Source organism: Acomys russatus, chromosome 1 (assembly GCF_903995435.1).
Source record: "Acomys russatus chromosome 1, mAcoRus1.1, whole genome shotgun sequence".
Taxonomy (NCBI): domain Eukaryota; kingdom Metazoa; phylum Chordata; class Mammalia; order Rodentia; family Muridae; genus Acomys; species Acomys russatus.
The window spans coordinates 95,864,751-95,885,302 of record NC_067137.1 but is presented as its reverse complement, the minus strand read 5'-3'; the positions used below and the strand labels follow the sequence as shown (position 1 = coordinate 95,885,302).

Here is a 20,552-nt window from a genome sequence, read left to right as displayed (position 1 = left end):
GCATTCTATGGGTAAACACGCTTTTGTTGTGCTAACATCATTTCCTTGGGAAAATACATTACAGCTTCTGAGCAACCCACTCTGAAGCACAGCTAGTCAGGGGTGGATGTGTTCTTTGCTGCTTTCCGAGGAGTACATGTACTTCACGGATATTTACCCAAGAACGCAGGGATGGTGATGTCCTAGTTAGCTTTACCTATCAACCCGATGCAGCCTAGAATCATCTGAGCCTCAGCTGAGGAACTGCCTAGATCAGACTGGCCTGTGGAGGGGGTGGGGTAGTTGACTCTTAACTGATGTAGAAAAGCCAACACACTCTAGGTGGTACCATCCCACGGCAGGTGGTCTGTCAACTGTATTATAAAGTCAGTATAAGTTAGACTGCAAGCCAGCCAGCTTCCATGCTTCCTGTTGTACCTCTGCAGCTGTAAAATTAGTTTTTTTGGTAAAAGGTAATGAAATGAGACCTGCCTTCAAGGTCCTGCCTTGACTTCCTCAGTGATGTCTTGTGATCTGGAGCTATAACCTCAAATAATCCCTGTTGCACTCCACCCCCCGCCCCCCCGAAGTTGCTTTGGGTCAGTGTTTTTAATCACAGCCATAGAAATAGCAGTTTTGTCTTTTCCTTGTCTCTACCCCTCCTTGCTCTTCCAGTACACAAGATGGAATCAATGGTCTCAGGTGTCCCAGCAGGCACTCCACTCCCGCGCTTTCCCCAGCCCTCTCTGGCTGTCTTCAAGTTGGTTACTGTTCTTGGGCAACAGCATGACAGGACCACAGAATGTTGAGAGTGAAGACCATGAAGGTAAGGGACATCAAAGCCCAATGACAGCTGTCACACTAAGCAGACACCCATATTATCACCACTGTCATTCAAACAATTCACTAACGAGAGCGTACTGTTTTCATTTAGGCAGTGGGTTCTCTGGGACTTGCCCATAGCTACCACCCACAGAGGAAAGACTAAATGCACCCTCTGCAGTCTGAGACAGGAATCACTTGTTCCCTGTCTGCCTGTCTATTTCTCTTCTCTTTCTACCTTTTCTGAAGTCTAAGAAAGAGCCTGTTGCGGGCATTCTTCTAAAGGAACGGGCCATCAAAGAAGCAGTTCAACAGCGAACTACAAATAATACTGCTGTAAGATAAAATACTGTCTGTGTTCATCCCTTTGAAAGACCTTGGTAGGACTAGAAGGAAGCCTTGACTTGGGGGAATTTAAAGCAGTCAAAGGGTTGTCCAGGGCTTCCCCTGGCAGCATGACCACTCCATGAAGGCAGCCTGTACACTCCTTGGCACAGGTCTTGGGGAATATAGTGAGTAATGGCCCTGTGATCCACTAGGCCTGCGAGGCATCCGATGTCCTTTTTGGAGCATCTTTAGTTCTTCTTTGTGTGGTTTCCTCTGCTCTTGCTTCATGTAACCTTTGCTGAAGTGTTAGTCTTCCCTTCTGGGTCTCCTCCTCTTACTTCACAAGTTGGCTACAGTTTGTGCTGGATGCATCAGGTTCTTTCCAAGACTTTCCCCATCTTTAACTTATGGGTACTGGTCCCTGAGGCCAATGCTTTAGAGTGAAATACTTTACTTGGATTCATGGCATCACCTCAGAAATGCTTTTTCTTAGAAGTGTCTGAGGGTTTCTATTGCTGTGATGAAACACCATGACTAAAATCAAGGGTTTATTTCAACGTGCGGTTCCACACAACAGCTTATCATGAGGGGAAGTTAGAGCAGGAACCCACAGCAGGAAGCTAGAGGGAAGAACCGAAGCAGAGGTCATGGGAGAGTACTTGCTCCTCCTGGCTTGCTCACCTGGCTTTCTTCACATGCCCAGGATGGCATCACTGATAGTGAGCTGAGTTTGCCACATCAGTCAGTAACTAAGGAAACACACTACAGTATAATGCAAGTTTTGGTTTCAATGTAAACTCAGTTGTATTATGTAAATATGTTTTTGTTTTAATCCCAAGTGTGGGATGTCAGTTTAAGCTTTAGTTTGTCCACTCCTGTGCATTGTCTCCTGCAGGGCGTGGCCTTCCTCATGCGGTACAGAGAGGGGCGTGGTATGGTCTAGGGCTCTGAGGATATAAATGAGAGCCCAGAGAGAGCTGGGGTGGGGGTGGTGTTGGCGTGCGGCGTGTAGCAGTTTGAAGAGACCAGAGATAGACAGTGTGGCGGTTTGGAGCAGACAGATGCAGAGAAATGCTTTGGGGTTCAGCAGATTGGAGGAGAATGGTGGCTGCATCTGTAGTTGATGGAGACTGGTATGGCCCTGAAGACCCTTTGACCATAAACAGCTGGGAGAAGTAAAAGGGTCCCCTCTCCCCACTAACCTCCTCTCTCCTACGTACAGTTGGAAAGTTGGGGCCTAAAAACCCCCAAATAAAGTAGAGTTTTTTAAAAAGAGCACTACGTTTCAGGTTTGTTTACAGGCAAATCTTAGGGAGACATTTTCTCGAGTGAGAGTCTTTCTTCCCAAATAAATGTCAATTTATGTCAAGGTGACAATAAGCTAGCCAGGGCAAGAAGGAAGGATCTACTGAAGGAAAACGCTCAGACTGTACACAAAGCCAGAGCTTGAGATGCTGACCATCTCAGGACTGAGTGACAGAGGCCTGGGTACATTTGGGAAGGTCCTGAAGACACCCCAAATTCAGTCATTTTTTGCAGAGTGCTACTGGTAGGACTGAGGAGATGGCCCAGCAGCTAAGAGCACTTACTGCTTTTGCAGAGGACCACAGTTCCATTCCCAACACTTATTGGGTAACTCCAGCTCCAGGAGATCTGATGCCCTCCTTTGCCCTTCAGGGTACCCACACACATGTGCACATAATACATATTTTTAAAATGATATGTTTTTCTTGAGACAGAGTTTCTTTGTGCAGTCTTGGCTGTCCCGGAACTTGCTCTGTAGACCACATTGGCCTTGAACTCACCGAGATCCGCCAGCCTCAGCCTCCCAAGTGCTGGGATTACAGGTGTGCGCTGCCGCTGCTGCCACCACCACCACCATCACCTGGCTCATAATTTAAAAATTACTAAAAAACCCACTCTCCTGCAAACAGTGAAAACTAGCTCCTAAGGTGAGAAGAAATCTTTAGCCTACCCTATAGGTAGGCTAAAGAAATGAATGTTCCCCAAATGGAACACATGCTTTGATTTTTCTTGGTAAGTACTCACTCACAGATTGATTGCCTATCTTCTAACTTCTTCCCGACATTCTTACAGGTGGTTTTGGTTTTTCTTTTTTTTAAGTTAGTTTCATCAATTGTCTTTTAATGTCTTTTCAGACTATACAATTAACTCATTTATTTTCTATCACTTGCCTTAAAAAAAAATGTGTGTGTGGCCAGGCATGGTGGCACATGCCTTTAATCCCAGCACTTGGGAGGCAGAGGCAGGTGGACCGCTGTGAGTTCGAGGCCAGCCTGATCTATAGAATGAGTCCAGGACAGCCAAGGCTACACAGAGAAACCCTGTCTCGAAAAACAAAACAAAACAAACCCCCTCTGCCAAAAAAAAAAGTGTGTATGTGTATTTGTGTGTGTGTGTGTGTGTGTGTGCGAGTGCACATGCACAGAGTGCCTGTGGGGGCCTGCAGTTGGCTGTGAGTCTCCTGTACAGCTGCTGGAATTGAACTTGTGTTTCCTATAAGAACAGCAAAAACACTCTTAGCCATTAGCTATCTCTCTAGCCCTCTTTTTCTCATGATAAATAAACTTACGGTAGATTTGGGTGTAGCAGTGTGGCACAGTGCTAGAGTACTTGCCTAGCACACATGAGATGCTGCTTTTGGTTCCCAGTAGTTATGACGCCAAAACCTGCTTGGAAGTGGATTTGCCATAGCACACAGGCTTGACAGACAGCACGCCCACAGCCCTTTAGTGTGAACTAATTTATAATTTCGCTGCTACCTCTAAATTATGAGTAATAGGCATACTGCTAAAATATTACCACCAGACAGACTTTAAAAACACAAATTTACTTTAAAATACATATTCTGTTAGAACAATCATCTACGCATACCTATTAGGTTTTTTTTCTTTTTATTTTTTTTTAAGAGGCTGAGTTGTAACTTGTGAGTTGTAAAATCAATTTAGGGGTTCACAATCAATGAAAGATGGGGCTGGTGAGACGGGTTAGTCATTACGCGTATGCAGTTTTTACAGAGGACTTTAATTTAATTTAATTCCCAGCACCTATGTTGGGGGACTCACAACCATCTGCAATTTCAGCTCCAGGGATCCAACACTCTCTTCCATGAACATACACATAAATACACAAATAAGAACAAACCTAAACAAACAAACAAACAAACAAATACATGAATGAAAAAATTAAAAAGAGAAAATACCTATGGCATTTTATTTCACAGATGTACATAGCTATTTTTCTTTGACTGTATATTAGAAATACTTTTTATGATGTGTGGTGGCCATGAGGATTAAAAGCTACCCATTAAGGCAAACTTCTAATTCTGCACTTTAATCATTCAAACTTGTATGAGTTAATTGATAGGGTGCATTTCAATAAAGAAGAGGTTCAAGGAGGGGAGAGGTGAAATGGGGTGTATAAAAACAGAATCATTAAAGAAAATAGGTCAAAAGTACAATTAAAAAGATATATATAAACCAAGCGTGGTGGTACACACACCCTTAACCTCAGCTCTCAGAAGGCAGAGGCAGGCAGATCTCTGAGTTCAAGGCCAGCCTGGTCTACAGAGCAAGTTCCAGGACAGCTAGGGCTATGCAGAGAAACCTTGTTTCAAAAGCCCAAAACTTAACGCCCCCTGCATATATATTTAAATAAATCACCCATTATGATTGACAGTTTGGCAATTTATCTTTGTAAGTTATTAGCTTTGACTTATATATTTTTGAATTTATAATGTTAAGTATATATGCATACTTAAAAAAACCCGATCAAACCGGGCACAGTGGCCTATGCCTTTAAACATAGCACTCGAGAGGCAGGGCAGGTGGATCCCTGTGAGTTTGAGGCCAGCCTGGTCTACAAAGCAGTCCAAGACAGCCAAGGCTACACAGTGAAACCCTGTCTCAGAAGACAACAAGAAGAAAAAACCCAATCAGTGTCACATAAGCCCATCTAGCAGAGTTTGATGCAGTTTGTTCTCTGGAACTCACATAAAAAGCTGGATATGATGGCATCATCTATAAGCCCAACACTCCCATAACAATGATGAGAGTGGAGACAAGAGAATGGTGTGGTACATGATGCTCACTCACCTTCGGCAAATTGGATACAAAATTAACTCAAAAAAGTCAGTCGCCTTCCTTTATACAAATGACAATCATGCAGAGGAAGAAATTAGGAAAACTACACCCTTCACGTTAGCCACAGACAATATAAAATATCTAGGAGTCACTCTAACCAAGCAAGTGAAGGACTTGTTTGAAAAAACCTTTAAATCCCTGAAGAAAGAGATTGAAGACGACATAGGAAGATGGAAGGGATCTCCCTTATTTGTGGATCAGGAGAATTAAGATAATAAAAATGGCCATCTTACCAAAAGCAATTTACAGATTCAATGCAATGCCTATCAAAATATCTACACAAATTTTTAAAAAGACATTGAAAGGCCAATTCGCAACTTCATATGGAAAAACAAAAAAACCAGAATAGCTAAACCAATCCTATACAATAAAAGATCCTCTGGAGGAATCTACACTACACTTTTAAAGTCTGTTAAGAATTCAACTCGAGTGATTTCTAAAGCAGAGAGTCTTAAGAGACCCAAAGCAAGGGAGGGGCCCTCCATCAGTCATGTTCTCACTTCACCCACAGCAGGCAGGGAAGAAAGTCAATGTTTTTAATCCAGTGACCCATGGATGAACCACTAAAAGAAGATCCATCACTCTGTGACTCTGACACTCCTCACCCACACACAACTACCATGACTCCTGCTGAGGAAGATGCTGGGCCCTGTCTCTCTGATATCACGGTCCATAACACAGCAAGCCTGAAGACCCTCCAAATGATGAGGGCAACAAAGGGAAGAGAAGTGACTCAAACCTCCTCCTAGGTCCAGGCTCTGTCCCCGAGTGAGAGGGGACTGTGTGGGGCATTCCAATTTCCCACTCATTTCCCAGACTGTACTTTCATAAGAAGCCATATAAACGCCTTCACTGTTGTTCTCCATCCAGTCCTTCCTGGGTAGCAACAGCAGGAATCCCCCTTGCTCTGCATCAGAGCGGCATTAGGCCTTCCTCCTTGTGAGTGCTTCACCAGTCAGAAGGGGAACTGGCAATGAAAGGAAGGGGGCGTGCTCCTAAGTGCTTACTTTGATTTTCCAAAACAATATCTTAGGATGATTAATCTCTACTTGCTGGACACATGTAATTTAAGAGCACTGGGAGGGACTTCTGAAGTCAGTGGTCTGCTGGGAAGTCTGTGGTTAGCATTCTGGGTGCTAAGAATGCCAGCTCTGGCTCAGTCACCTGTGTACCCTCCTCCTACACCCCCACTCCTTGACCTTCTAGCATGGAAACTTTACAATCACTAATTACAGTGACCATTTTCAGAAATACATTGAGAACTCCCTCTGTAAGGATGGATATACAACATACTCAACCATGTTTCTTCAAACCACATAATAAAGTATTGCAAGATCAACAGTCAATGGTTAATCTATAATACACCTCTGGCTACACCCACAACAAGGAGGTTTGAACCATTACAGCTCCTGCCCTAGAATCATTCGCATAAGAAAAAGGTTATAGAGGATATGTATTTTTATATTGTCCTGACATCTCTGAATATGTTCCATCATGCTGCTGACCTCAGCAAACACTCAGTGTCACCCTCTCCAGTGGAGTCTGTGTGACAATTACTACACAGGCCTGAAAACTAAGACCCCCAAAAAGGGGAGAGTCTCCTAAACTGGGGTCAATATTCCTGCCAACAGAAACTGCAGTTTCAATATCTTCCTTGCTGGGGGCTATTTCCTATTCCAACCCTAACTACATTTCACTCCCAAGGTAAAACTCCTCAAATGTAACAATGGTCGCTATAAGACCCTGGCCTGGAACTACAGCCAGGGACTGTTTGTGGCCAAAGTAGTTCTGCTTCACTTCCACTTATTAAAAAAGACATGACTAAAAATTAATCATTAGTTAGTAAGTTATACTATGGCCTACAAAAAATAAAGTATTTCAAAAGATTCTAGGTAACAAAAAGAATAAAAACAAAACAAAACAAAACAACAACAACAACAAAAGTTCTGACACACAGGTACTAGACACAAATTTTGTTAGAAAAAAAGTTTCGTTAGAAAGAAAACGTTGGCCCGAAACAACAAAAAAACCATACATATTGATACTAAGCCAATAATTTAAAAGTGATGACGTCTTTTCACTATGTACTCTGTACCTTGTATTGTTTCAATTCAAAGTCATAACTCAAAAAATAACACAATAACTTCACATTCTGTACCTGTACTATATGCCTGATTTCTCACTGACTTCCACAAATCTACTGTGAAAAAAATACTGTAAAAAAAATGTAACCAGAAAATCCCCCTGCTTTCAAAAAATGTATATAATGCTAAACTGCTTGACTAAAAATTACACTCAGATAAAAACTTGTCTTGTGTGTCACTTCACCTTATTTCTGTTTACTGATGCTCCAAACCATCTCCCCCTCCCACCCCCGATCCCAAGGACCTATTCCCCGACTAAACTAGTGGTCCGTGACAACTCTGGTCACATTGCTGATACCTACTTTGATCAGGCGGCTTAGGTCTTGATATTTTCTCCTCCTAATTCCAGAGTCTTTAACATACACCACTGTCCTAGGTGCTGGCACAGCAGAGCAGTTAGTTACTTTAGATTTCCCACTAAAGTCACCTGAGACAGAGTGACTTGAGTATTGTACTTCAGTCTCTTTTCTTCCTCCTCCTCCCTCCCTGCTCTTCTCCTGCCTTCCCTCCCTCCCCCTCGCTCCTTGCCTGTCCTCTAGGACTCTAGGGCCACACACCTGCTATGATACACTCTACCACTGAGACAACATGCCCACCCTGCTCTGCTTGCTTTCTCAGAAGTTTCCCAAGTTACAACCACTTTGACCTGGTCCCTTCAAACCCATCGTGAGCCTGTCAGTTGGCCTGGCAATCCTTAAGCTCCTTGGTTTTCTTTTTCCCTGTTTCCTGGGAAATATGTGCGACCCAGCCTCTAAAAACAAAGGCCACAAAGAGGAACAGTTCAGATGCATTCAGTTGTTCACAGCCGCCATCCCTTTTAATTCAGTTATTTCTTAGAGAAAAAAAAAGAAAATGCCACAAATACTTTTGAAAGGAGGGGGTGAGATGAGCACTAAATTATAGTGTTTCAAGCATTAGAGGAAAATTAAGAAAGGTGATTGGCCCTAAGTAAAGAGTTAAAAACAAGCAAGGGGGAAGGGAGAGAAAGAAGAAATGTCTGTCCTGTCCACAGAACTGACAAGCTGCTTTGGCTACATTATTCAGTAGTTTTTTGTTTTACAGATGGGAAAGTGACTTCAACAGGACTCCAGTGTTTTGATTTTCATCTCCTTTTGCACCCAAATCCAAAGGTTATTCCATCTTTTATGTTCCACTGTTCTCCAGACATAGCCATGTGGAAACTGATGGTGCTCATGGGAAGTGCCTCTATCTGTCCATGCCAACCTCGGTGCTAAGAGAAGCTTCAAGGTCAACCCGAAGCACAGGGCTTGGCACGGTGAATGTGCATCACAACTTCTCACTGGGGTGTCTCTTGGAGAACAGTGGCATTCTTGAGTGTTACTCAGTCCCACCAGCCAGAATGGATGGCCCTTGTTCATCTGAGCTGAGCCAAGACAAAGGCTATAACAAGATGGGAGTAAAAGAAGCAACACATCTTGCAGGAATACAGTAAAAAAATTACACAAAAAATTTGACTGTCCCCTTCCTATCAACTATCCTCTTACCACACAACGCATAATCCTTTTTTAGCTTGTGGTGTGTAGTGCATACTGTATTTGTGCTCAACATTTCTGAATTTACTTCTCTTAATGATCCCTTTAACCAGGTACTATTGTCATTATTCCATATATATGATGTATATAGTGTTTCACCTGCATGGACACCTGCAGGCCAGAAGAGGGCACCAAATCTCACTATAGATGGTTGTGAGCCACTGTGTGGTTGCTGGGAATTGAACTTAGGACCTTTGGAAGAGCAGCCAGTGCTCTTAACCTCTGAGCCATTGCTCCCATCCTATTCTATATATTTTAAAGTAGGAAACTGACTCACAGAGATGTGAGAAAGTTGATTGGTTGGTCTGGAACAAGAATCCCTCTAGAAGAGGAAGAACAGACCGAGTGATGCTCAAGACTTTGACTCCAGGAACCATACAAAAAAAAATTGTGGATTAAAAATAACTGCACTGATCCAAATAAAATATAAAGTTTAGCTGACAGTACTACATTGGTGGCAGTTTCACAGTCTGGTGTAGTCTTGAAATTTAGAGTGAACTAAGCCTATCTGGGGAACGATGTTAACAATAAGCAAAGCTAGTGGGTACCTCCTGACTGACTGTGGTATCCCTAAAACTTTTTTGGTAAGTCTAAAGTTAATGTAATTCATTGAGTCAGTTCAGAAAACAAAACAAAACAAAAACAAATAAGCAACAACAACAACAGCAGCAGCAGCAAAAGTATACACTTTTCTTTTCTTTTAAATGAGAAGAGGGTTCAACTCATAAAAACACTTGCTGTGCAAGCCTGATGACCTGAGCTAGGTCCCTGGAACACACACAAAAAAAGAGCACAGGGTCCCCAAAGTTGTCCTATGACCTCCACAAGTGTACCATGGTATATGTGGGCACGTTCTCCCTCCCCACGATACAATAATAATAACAATAACAATAACAACAATAATAATAGTAGAAAAATACCTATGGGGCCTCCGAACACTGGCATCTTGCATGTGGGGGAATGCTAAGGTCTCGATCAGTGCTAACTTAGCCCCACAGACTTATGCTAGTTATAAAGGCAAATTGGAAACTATTTGCTGGAACAACGCCTCACAGCATGCCTTCTGATACTCAGATTATATTTCTTAAATTCTGAAGAAATCTTTGCTCCCCCACCCCTTCTGTGCATTTTTGATGCTGAGCTGTTTCCGGTTTTCCCACACTGCCGCCTGTCACAAAAAGAGAAACCACAAAAATTCAGCAAAGCAGAATTTGCCCAGAGAGCTGCAATTCCATCTCGGGAGTCTGCAGGGCTCCCCTGCCAGCAGTGAGTTCAGGGCAACAAGCTGTGCCTTCAAAATTCCAGCCCTGCCCCCCAAGTCCAGCTCACTAGCACCACTCAGGCCTCCCAGGCCCCTCCCAGGTCCCCCAGGCCCCCCAGGCCCCCCAGGCCCACAAGGAACATATCAGCAGACTCAACATTTGCTTTCAAATGGTTAGCTGGAAGCTTCTCAGAGCTGCAGCAGAGTGTCTCAAGCATCCATCAAAGGATGATTAAAATTAAAGCTCACTTAGCTCCTGCTTACCCACTTACCTATGAAGTAGGTGATTACTGCCCCATCATTACAAATGAAGAAACTAAGACCAAGAGATTAAGAAACTTGCTCACAGCATCCAATCAAGTAAGATGGGTGATAGGGTGGGAGTTCAGCAGGCTGGGTACAGGGGCTACACTCTTCAGGATTTGACTCTTTTCTGGGGTGCAGGGAAGAGGCACAGTTTCTTTTCTGTCTTTCCACCAGCATTCACCTGTAGCCTTCCCACTGCCCTTTACTTATGTTCCAGAGAGTGCCTCCATCACTACAATGCACAGCAGGTACTGAGTAAATATTTGTTGGGTAAATGAATAATGGCAGCAATATGATTAAGAGAGCCGCAGGGGATTGTTTCCATCCAAATCCACAATTTGATTTGCCCTCCAAGGGGGAAAAAGCCGTAAGTACATTTTCTGAGTTTCTGGCAACTAAAATTGAGCTTGTGAAGGACAAATGAGGAGACGCCTTAATGAATAAAAGCAACAAGTAAAACCCCCTGAGTATGGCCCAGCAGGAAATGCCTGTCTCTAAGACTTTTGTTGGATACCTGGTTTTAAACAGGAGAAAACTGCTAGAGGAAACACCTTGCCAATTATTTCTAGTTAACTGACTAAAGGGAGGCAGGTAGAGGAAGGACGGTGCATTTCAGGTATGGGCTGTTTGTGGTTCTTGGTATAAAATAGGTGGCCTACAAAGAGCATCAGCAATACCACTGCTACACAGCGCCACATTAACACTGAAGGTAACCATCAAAACACTGGTGTGCAAACAAGCGGAAAGGGGGCCGTCGAATTTGATGTGAAATTGAAAGGTTCTGATTTTGCAGAATGAGCAAGAAGAGATAAACTGAGGGAGACCTTTTTATCTCCTTTTTCTAACCCAGTAGGTCAAGACCATTACCTGGTGCACGGTCTACAGCTCCTGGCAGAGGCCAACAGAGTTGGTTAGCAGTAACCTTGAGCCTTGTAGATGCCTCTCATCAGACTTACTGGAGAAACCTTAGAGCATAGTAGCTGCCCCTCCCACAGGACAGGGCCAGACACTGCGCAGTTCAATTCCTCCCCAGGTGATTCCAATTTGCAACCATGGCTGAGTCCCAAACTTGGTACTGTTTCTCATCAGGTGTTGTGATTTCAATTCAAATGGTCCTGAAAGCTTTCTAAAGAGTGCCGTTAGCTTAGAATTGATGTAACACTGGACACTGCACAAACCATTACAGATAACTTACTTGGAAGCCCTGTGGGATGCTGCTTTTCTGAGCACTTGTTTGTGACTGGACGGGGGCTTGGAGACCATGGTGGAGGAACTTGGAAGTGGCACCACTTTTTGTGGCAAGGTGTTTGGCTTCTGGCCACCAGCTGTGGCACTTGAAATTCTGCAGCCTGCACCACTATTCATTGTCCATAAGCTGGAGTTAGGCAGTGTCTGGCTGCCAAAGATTGCCTATAAGAAAAAGAAAAAGAAAACAATTGATGGAGAGCTCCTTCCTCACTCCTGGCTGTATGCAACTCATTTGTAATCCAAAGGGGGCCAAGGAAAAAGGGAAAGTGCTAAGCAGGTTTCAGGAGAAGCTTCCCTAAGGCTGTCAGGACAGAGCATGGCTCAGCAGAGCTACCAGTGAAGGTACACTAGCTTAGCCCTATGCACCAGTCACACAGATGAAGGCGTGAAGTGCTTGGTCTCTCGGCTTAGTTCCCTTCGCTGTTCATTCAATCTAGGGAGTGTTTAATGAACGTCCTTCTGGGTCAGAGCAAAACAGCCTGGAAACATGGCTGGGATAAAATGAGTTCAATACACAAACATATAAACTGATGAATACAAGACTGACCCTGGGGACCTTCTGCAAAGACCCAAAACACCGCCTAAACATGCTGAGTGCCACACAGTAGGAAGTGAAGGTACATTTCTTCCAAATGGATGCCTAGCAATATTTTTTTTCTTCTCTCTTTTCTCCTCTCCCCTCCCTCCCTCCTTCTCCTCTTCTCTCTTCCCTTCCCCTCCTCTGTCTCTATCTCTGTCTCTTTGTGTGTGTGTTTATCTGCATGTGGAGACCTGAGGTTGATGCTGGAAATCATCCTTGATAGTTCTTTCATCTTAGTCATTGAGGCAGGTCATCTTAATCAAATCCAGAGCTCAGTCTGGTCTCACTGGCCAGCTTGCTCTGTGACCCTTTTGTCTCTGCCTTCTGGAGGCTGAATGACAGGCTGGCCACCACTCCTACCTGCCATTATATGGTTCCAGGAATCCAAACTCAGGTTCTCACATTTGTAAGGCATGTAACCAAATTTTTACTTACTCTAATTTATCTCAGTAGAATTTTTGTTACTGGTTGGTCTTCTACAGTATAAACACTGCTTTCAATAGGCATGCATTGTAAAAACTTTAATTTTCAAGTCATATTAAGTGAAAATAATGACTTATAGAATATACAGTGCTTTTAAAACAAAAGGATATCCTGGGCCAGGTGGTGGTGGCGCACACCTTTAATTTCAGCACTCGGGAGGCAGAGGCAGATGCATCACTGTGAGTTCGAGGCCAGCCTGGTCTACAAAGCGAGTCCAGGACAGCCAAGGCTACACAGAGAAACCCTGTCTCAAAAAAAAAAAAAAAAAAAAAAAAAAAAAAAAAGGATATCCTGAACTTGACTTCCACCAGTAAATAGAACATATAAAGAGAGATGGAATTCTGCTGTCTCCATATTGAGGGGGTTCCATCGTTAGGAACTGAGTCCCAAGTCTGGCTAGGGAGATGTGAGAGAGACTGAGGTGAGGAGTCTTATGTGGAGTGACTCTGCTGACTGAGATGCCTGACTGGGAACAGAGGTTTCTAAGGCAGAGGACCTGAGTGGTCCAAGCTGGGCCATCTGCTGTGGGGTCAGACTGGGCCATAGTGAAAGACAGAGAGACCTAGGGACTGCAGGAAAGATGGCCTCTCCATTTGTGCCAGGGCACAAATGTGGGTCTGATGCTCGCTAACCAGGCAACCAGCTCCAGTTACTTAAGCATGTAGACGGTTGTAACTACATTGCTGGACTGTTGGAGGCTGAATGAAGACCACACAGATCGCTCTAGGCTAGGCATCCAACAAAGGTACCCAGACATCAACCAAGCATCATGTGTACCCACACACACACAGAGACAGACAGATACACACACACACACACACACACACACACACACACACACACACACACACACACGGACACTCAATATACACTTCCCAAACCTCATCCTCAACTTATGGAGAAACCAAAGAGCAGACAAGCCCACCTGTATGTAATCCTCTGTGAATGGTAGTTGGTTATGCATTTTTCTAACATATTTTTTCTGGTCTTAGGATGATGCTCACTAGCTGGGAACGCAAACTCTTAAAAAGAAAACATATGTTCAGGCTCTCAGGTCATATTTACTCAATTCTTTCTGGCAGAAATAATATTTTCCTCTGCTGAGCATTTATAAACATGTATTTGTGAGGTTCTTGTCAGAGTCAGGCCATTCTAGCATGCATGGCGGCCATTTACAAACACAGTTTTCTTCTCTTCCAGATAGTACACAATGAAAATGGCTGGATTTGTTTGGTCGTTGTTTTTTTTTTTTTTTTTATTGTTTATGCTTAAAAGTTTCTTACAGGGAGTGTGTGAGTGTGTATAAACATGCACACGTGGTTGCTGAGGTCAACGTTGGGAGCCAGCTGGCCTTTAGGTAGGGGCTAGGGAATGTCAACGCCTCACGCTTGTGCAGCAAATACTGACTCAGTGAACCATCATCTGCCAAGCTGCACTCACAGTACCTGACAGAGTGCTTACTACTTAATAAACGTTTACACCATGAGCAGAGAGCACACACACAGTGCTATATCAGCTGTTTGTTTGCTTGTGTCAAAGTTTCTCTGTGTAACCCTGGCTGTCCTGGAACTTGCTCTGTAGACAAGGCTGGCCTCGAACTCAAGAGATCTATTTTCCTTTGCCTCCTGAGGTGCAGTGATTAAAGGTGTGCACTATGACTACCTAGCTGTTACTGTTTAATTTTAAAGTAAGAACACTGGAAAGAAGGGCTGGAGAGATGCCTCAGCGATTAAGAGCACTGACTGCTCTTTCAAAGATCTCGGGTTCAATTCCCAGTACCCACATGGCGGATCACAACTATCTCTAGTTCCAGGGAACTGGACACCCTCAGAGATACATAGAGGCAAAACATCAATGCACATAAAATAAACATATGTGAACTTTTAAGTAACAACTGGATTTTTTTTTTTAGTAACAACAGGAACACAGAAAACAGGCTGTGGACTTCCATTGAGGTAGGGCCTTTTTCTAGATTTTAGTACCTAGAGTGCATGGTATTTATATCCATGTCATTGTCAAAATATAAACAAGTCCTCTGCAGATCCAAACAAAAGGCAGTTTAATTTTCCTAAATAAAAATTTGCACAGTGTCCTCCCATACTGATGTCTTGCCAGAGCCAAATGAAGTGAGTGTGAGGAGCCCTGCCTTAGGGCTTAGGCGGCCCTGGCACCCCGACTCCTGCCCTGACTCTGTTTGAACAACGCGTGCTTGCCTTCAACAGGCAACACTTATGCTTCCTGTTGCTCTTCTACCCAAAAACAAGCACGCGGCACAGTTCTGCCCAACGAGGTGTAGACACAAGCACAGCGCGTCGTTTTGGGACAGCTCTCTCAGAGCAGACCGACCGTAGATTACAGCCTCTGCTGACACAGTTCTGCTCCCTACTAGCATGGATATACCTGCCGGGGGGGGGGGGGGGGGCGGGGATGAACAAAGTCAGGAAGAAGACAGAGCGGAAGGAGCGTGGGCTTCTGGTGGCTCCACAGTGTCTGGAAGAGCCTATTTCCACAGATTTCTAATTACACGGGAAGCCCTCTACTGTGCCTAACTCAGGTACTGGGTAGGGAGAGGTTAGCTGGTACATGCAGTTAATTGTAATCCCGACTTAAGTGAGTCTCAGTCTACACAGACTCGCACTTGCTTGAGTCTTAACACAACAGGCCTGGACTGTACTTCAGGAGGCAGTTTCTCTTTCCAAGGGCGGGAGGAAGCTGCGGCTCGTGGTTCAGTGACCACACTCTTATATCCTCAATGGACAATGAAGTGATCACCATTGTGTTTGCTGACATACCAGCTGGACATCACCTGAAAGGTCAGACTCAGTAGTAGACACAAATCCCCAGGGATCCCACAGAAGCTAAGCTAATAGTGACGAGGTTAAAGTGGCTGAATCTGCTAACAGCCCAGCAAGCACCGGGGCTCCTTAAAAGCAGACCTGTGAGTGAGTGTGCCTTGACCAGTGGCAGGATCAGCTTCCCTAGGCTCCCTTTCCATTCCCTGCATCTTGGCTTTAATTCTGCCACCCCACCAAGCACAGATTGTTGGCGCTCTCTCTCCTGACAACCATGCTGTAAAGCACAGAAGAAAGAGATGCCAACAGCTCCTCAAGACACAGCAGGTTCAGACACATGATATCAGCAACAGAGGGGCGATGGCGACTGTCTCTCGTGCTGAGCAGGCTTCGAGCTGAGAGAGTGGGGGAAGAAGTGATTCCACTCACCTGCTAGGCATACCCATTTCCCCCCCTGCTTTGCTGGGTGTGGGAAACAGCCACACTACAGCAAGGAGACTCAGAAAACTGCAGCTTGAGGGTTGGCATGGCCCCAGGCAAAAGACTGGAAAGGCCCTCCTTCTCCCACAACACAGGGTGCTCGTGGGCAGGAAGGAGGGGTTTCTGATAGAAGCATACAAGCTGCCACTGGGAAGGTCACAGAAGGTCATGGTCTGGCCTTCTTACTATATCTGGGAGGCAAGACCTAGCCTCTTACTAGAAAGATAATGTGGTCCAGAGATTAAGGTCTAGGAGGCTTTAATTTTTTTTCTTCTTCTTCCAGAAAAACACTTCTTTTGGCCTCACTTAGGCTGGCCTATGATAGAGCAGGGCTCTCTGCACTACAGACTCTTAGTCTACTCCTGGAGCACTATGGGAAGGGAAGCAGCAACTGGCCTCTGTTTGAGCAGGGCAGCACCTCTGTGTGGTCCTCGCACTCTAGAGGAGCAAACATTTGTAGGAAGTATTTTCTCAACATCATATTTTGACCTAACTAGGATAAGATGCCTATTAGCAAGCATACAAAGCTATTTCCAGAGGGTTCCTCTGTGGCAACTCATAGACAGGAATGGTACACTTTTTTGCACACGCAAACCACTACTCTCACACTTGTCTATCACCAGGCTGAGAGCTGCTCAGTGAAAAGAACACATTACAACTTTTCAAAGAGCTTATGATGCTGTAAAAAACCTTGGAGCCAAGGTGAGGGTGAAGAAGTTGTTTCTATTTTGGCAAAAGCACGCTTCTAAAAGGCCTTTGTTTTACACTGTGTGCAGTTCTTGGCTGTCTTCCACTCACAATGTTTGTCAGCTGGGACAAGACTCAGGACCGAGGGAAAGAAAGCGCAGCTCTTGGTGCTGCTGTGCTCTGAGCAGGGCTACGGCCTCGGCGGGGATGGAGCAGAAACCCAGAAATGCTACTGTGTGTATACAGAGAGCGAGCAACGGCACAAAAGCCAGACCCAGGATACTGAGCTACCCAAGATGCTCTAGCACATCCTTCCACTTCTAAAACCAGTGAACAAGGAAGAAAGTCTTAATGCTGTTCATGTCTTATTGACCAGGAGGCAGATACAGGTACTTACCCGAATAGAACAACTTTCAAATTCATATTATCAACCAGCTGAAACAAGTAGGCCTCAATAGACAGTTCCTAAATTTACATTTGCTAATGTCTGAGGTGCAAAGAAGGTAATTAAAACCAGATAAGTGAATGTACCTGTAAGCCCCAGCATCCTCATACTAACCAAGCTGGAGATACTGTTAGCAGTCTTGCAGTTAGAGGCAGCTGGCTTAGGCCAGGGCCCCTAAAATATCTCGTGGCTTGCCTGGCTTCATCAGCAGCCCCACTCTATCTCTAACAACAGAGCCAGTCACTCAGACACAGGTGAAGGGTGCTGTGCTGGTGGTCGCTCCAGACTCAGGTGACCAGTGGCTCTGCTCTCCACTTCCTTCCTTGCTCCCTCCATGGGCGGCCCTGTGTCACACAATGAAACAAGCACACAGAAGCTTGGCAGGCAGAGTTTCTTTAACACATGTTCATTAGAAAAGGGAAAATAGTGTTAAAAGTCAGCTCCAAATCTGCTCTGAGACACACCTGCTAACACCTCAGCACATGAAGGCCTTCTCTGTGCCTACACACACACTTCTATGGGCTTCCAGAAATGTGATTACGTGACAGTAAATGTTCTGAGACCCGCTTTTTTTCATTCAAATATCCTGTCCTATCTGTAAAGGTAGATCTAGTGTCACTTTTAATGATTATATATTTTCTATATGGTTATCTATAGTTGGTTTTTGCTATTTTGTAGGTTCTTCTTTTTCTCACCTTTTACACACACACCTCAACCCAGCTTCACTTCTTAGCACTAGATAGGACAGAAAGAAAAAAAAGAGGGGTAACAGAGACCACTAGAGCCTTGAATCTAATTTCTTTCTTCTTGTTTCTTTGAGCATGACTTCTAACAAACCACAACCAACCCCTCTGACTGACCAACAATCACTCACCCTGCCTCTCTGGGCCCTTGCATTTATGTGTCCTCTGAAAAGTTTTCAGAATCCCAAATGTCACATCATTGCAGAAACTATGTGCAGCTGGCAAAAACACGCCTCTGCTGGAGCACGAGGCAAATCAAGTCAGCTGCTGCAGGCAGTCCAAAGCAGCCCCATATCCTCACACCTTGGATTAAAACAAAACCATATTCTTATAATATTTCTGTGTTTTTAAAAGAAACTAAAATTCTCAAATTATCACTACAGTTATCAAACGACTTAAAACCAACAGTAAAACATTACAAAGCAACATGGGATCAATTTATAATTGTCTGTCATATAAGTAAAATTGTAACATGTTTGAGTGAAATGAAAAAACAGCATTCCAAAATTTTCATTATCCACTTTGAAGACATAAATACACACACACATCACACTGGCTGAGATCATGGTGTGTGCGTGTGCGTAACTCAGGTCCTCATGTTTGCTTGCCAACTATCTGACCAACGGAGCCATTTCTACTGCCCTTCATATTCTTTTGTTCCATAGCTTCAGAGGATTGATTTCCTGGACTTTCTTTTGACCATGATGCAGAAATGCCTTGTCCTCCACAAAAGCTCCACCATAATGTGATGCTGACACTGTTTTTTTCCTTCAATTTATAAGACATTTGTGTCTTTGGAGAAGTGTACTAACAATCCACAGATAGTATTCTGAAGAATATTCATTTTATCCTGATATTAATCCATTTTAACTTGTTCTCACACCTCTCTCTAGCAACTGTGAATAAGTTAATAACTAACTTTTTTCTTTTTAGTTGTCCAAATAAATAGTTAATTAATATTTTATTGAGCCTAGACCTTCTCCCAAAAGACAGTATCATCTTAATCAAGTTCTACTTCTGGGAGAAGCACAGGGAGTTTAACTAAAACTCCCAAGTTGAAATTACAATACTACGTACATTTAAGGTCTGGTGAAACATTATTGACATAGCCAAAATAAGGAAGCACCGTAAGTATTTACTGGTGAGTGTGTGGAAAGAGACATGTGATACACACAGATAAGAGCATATTCTTATCCAGTTAGGAACATTCTATTTTGAAGATGGACACTTTATGTACGGTGGGAACATTTTCTCTACAAGCTACAGTGTTGGGGGCTGTGCAGGAGCAACAGCAAAACAGCTCTGGAACTCATGCAATGTGGCCCACAGGCTAGCACAAGCATGGTGGGTGTGCCTCAGGAGGCAGAGCCCCGAGGACCACGTGTCCTGAGAACTTCATGCGGTTGTGGCACATCACTCTGCTTGTTGCCTCTTAATATATGAGTTGTATGAGAACTAAGGGGGCGTCCAGCCCCTCCTCTGGCAGTATCGGTGGCACTCACAATAATAATGCCTGATTTCTCCCAGGCACTGCTGCTGGAGTAGATGTAGATTGCTAACAAGGACCACTACCCTTAGAACGAATTTGTAAAACGAGATTGTTTAGCAATGATAGGTAAAGATGCTTTTGACTATGGCTGTGATGTAGAAAATTTTAGGGAACAATTTTAAGTTCAGAAAAGTACACTCTTAATAGCTGAGCTAGGAACTTTCGAGGTTGGCAAGCAAGAACGATGGCCCAGCTAGCACTAGCTGGTGTGACTGTCTCACTGGAGCTGGGCTTCAAGGTGATTAATTTCTTGTACCCATTTTTGCCCTTAGTCTCCTAACATGATTTAATAAAAATTGTTAATGAACAGATGTGCATCTTGAGGATTTAAAATAGAAATGGCTGGGGTTTTTAAAATATAAAAGTTTAGATTTGTGATTCTCTTAAGATTTTTATAAGATTACTTTTAAAGATAACTGATTCTTTTTTTATAACCACAAATTGCAGCCTACCAGTAAAGAAAAGCTGAGAAATTACCTTGCTTGCTCACAGTTTGTTAATATATAACAAATTGCTTAGTTATAGATGTATATGAATTCTTGGGAATAATCTGTTTTTCATGTTTATTTCTCATCCACAATACTTAAAACATCTGATCATGTGAGGGTATTGGGGGAACATGTTTTTCTTACGTATACTCACTGTAATCATTCACTTGAAGGAAAACAGAATGTAACCACATTGTGATTTTTGTATTGCATGAAAAATTTTTGCTGGGGGGCTGGAGAGATGGCTCAGAGGTTAAGAACACTGAGTGCTCACCCAGAGGTCCTGAGTTCAATTCCCAGCAACCACATGGTGGCTCACAGCTATCTATAATGTCATCTGGTACCCCCTTTTGGCATGCAGGTATACATGGAGGCAGAGCACTGTATACATAATAAATAAATAAATCCTAAAAAACCAAACCAAAACAACAAAACAAAACAAAAACCCCAGATTTTGCTGGGATGTATAAGCTATGGGAGAAAATATAAAGTTGTTGGAACT

General features: G+C 43.7%; 1 protein-coding gene across 4 annotated transcripts in view; it reads right to left on the bottom strand.

The window, feature by feature from the left end:
- The window catches only part of Ttll5 (tubulin tyrosine ligase like 5), a 249,816-nt gene that overhangs the window by 36,171 nt on the left and 193,093 nt on the right, over positions 1-20,552 (bottom strand). For all 4 annotated transcript variants that reach the window (XM_051149557.1, XM_051149550.1, XM_051149542.1 and 1 more), the window contains one exon: positions 11,751-11,965. In XM_051149557.1, the coding sequence (XP_051005514.1) occupies positions 11,751-11,965 (215 nt within the window). The remainder of the gene's footprint in view (positions 1-11,750; positions 11,966-20,552) is intronic.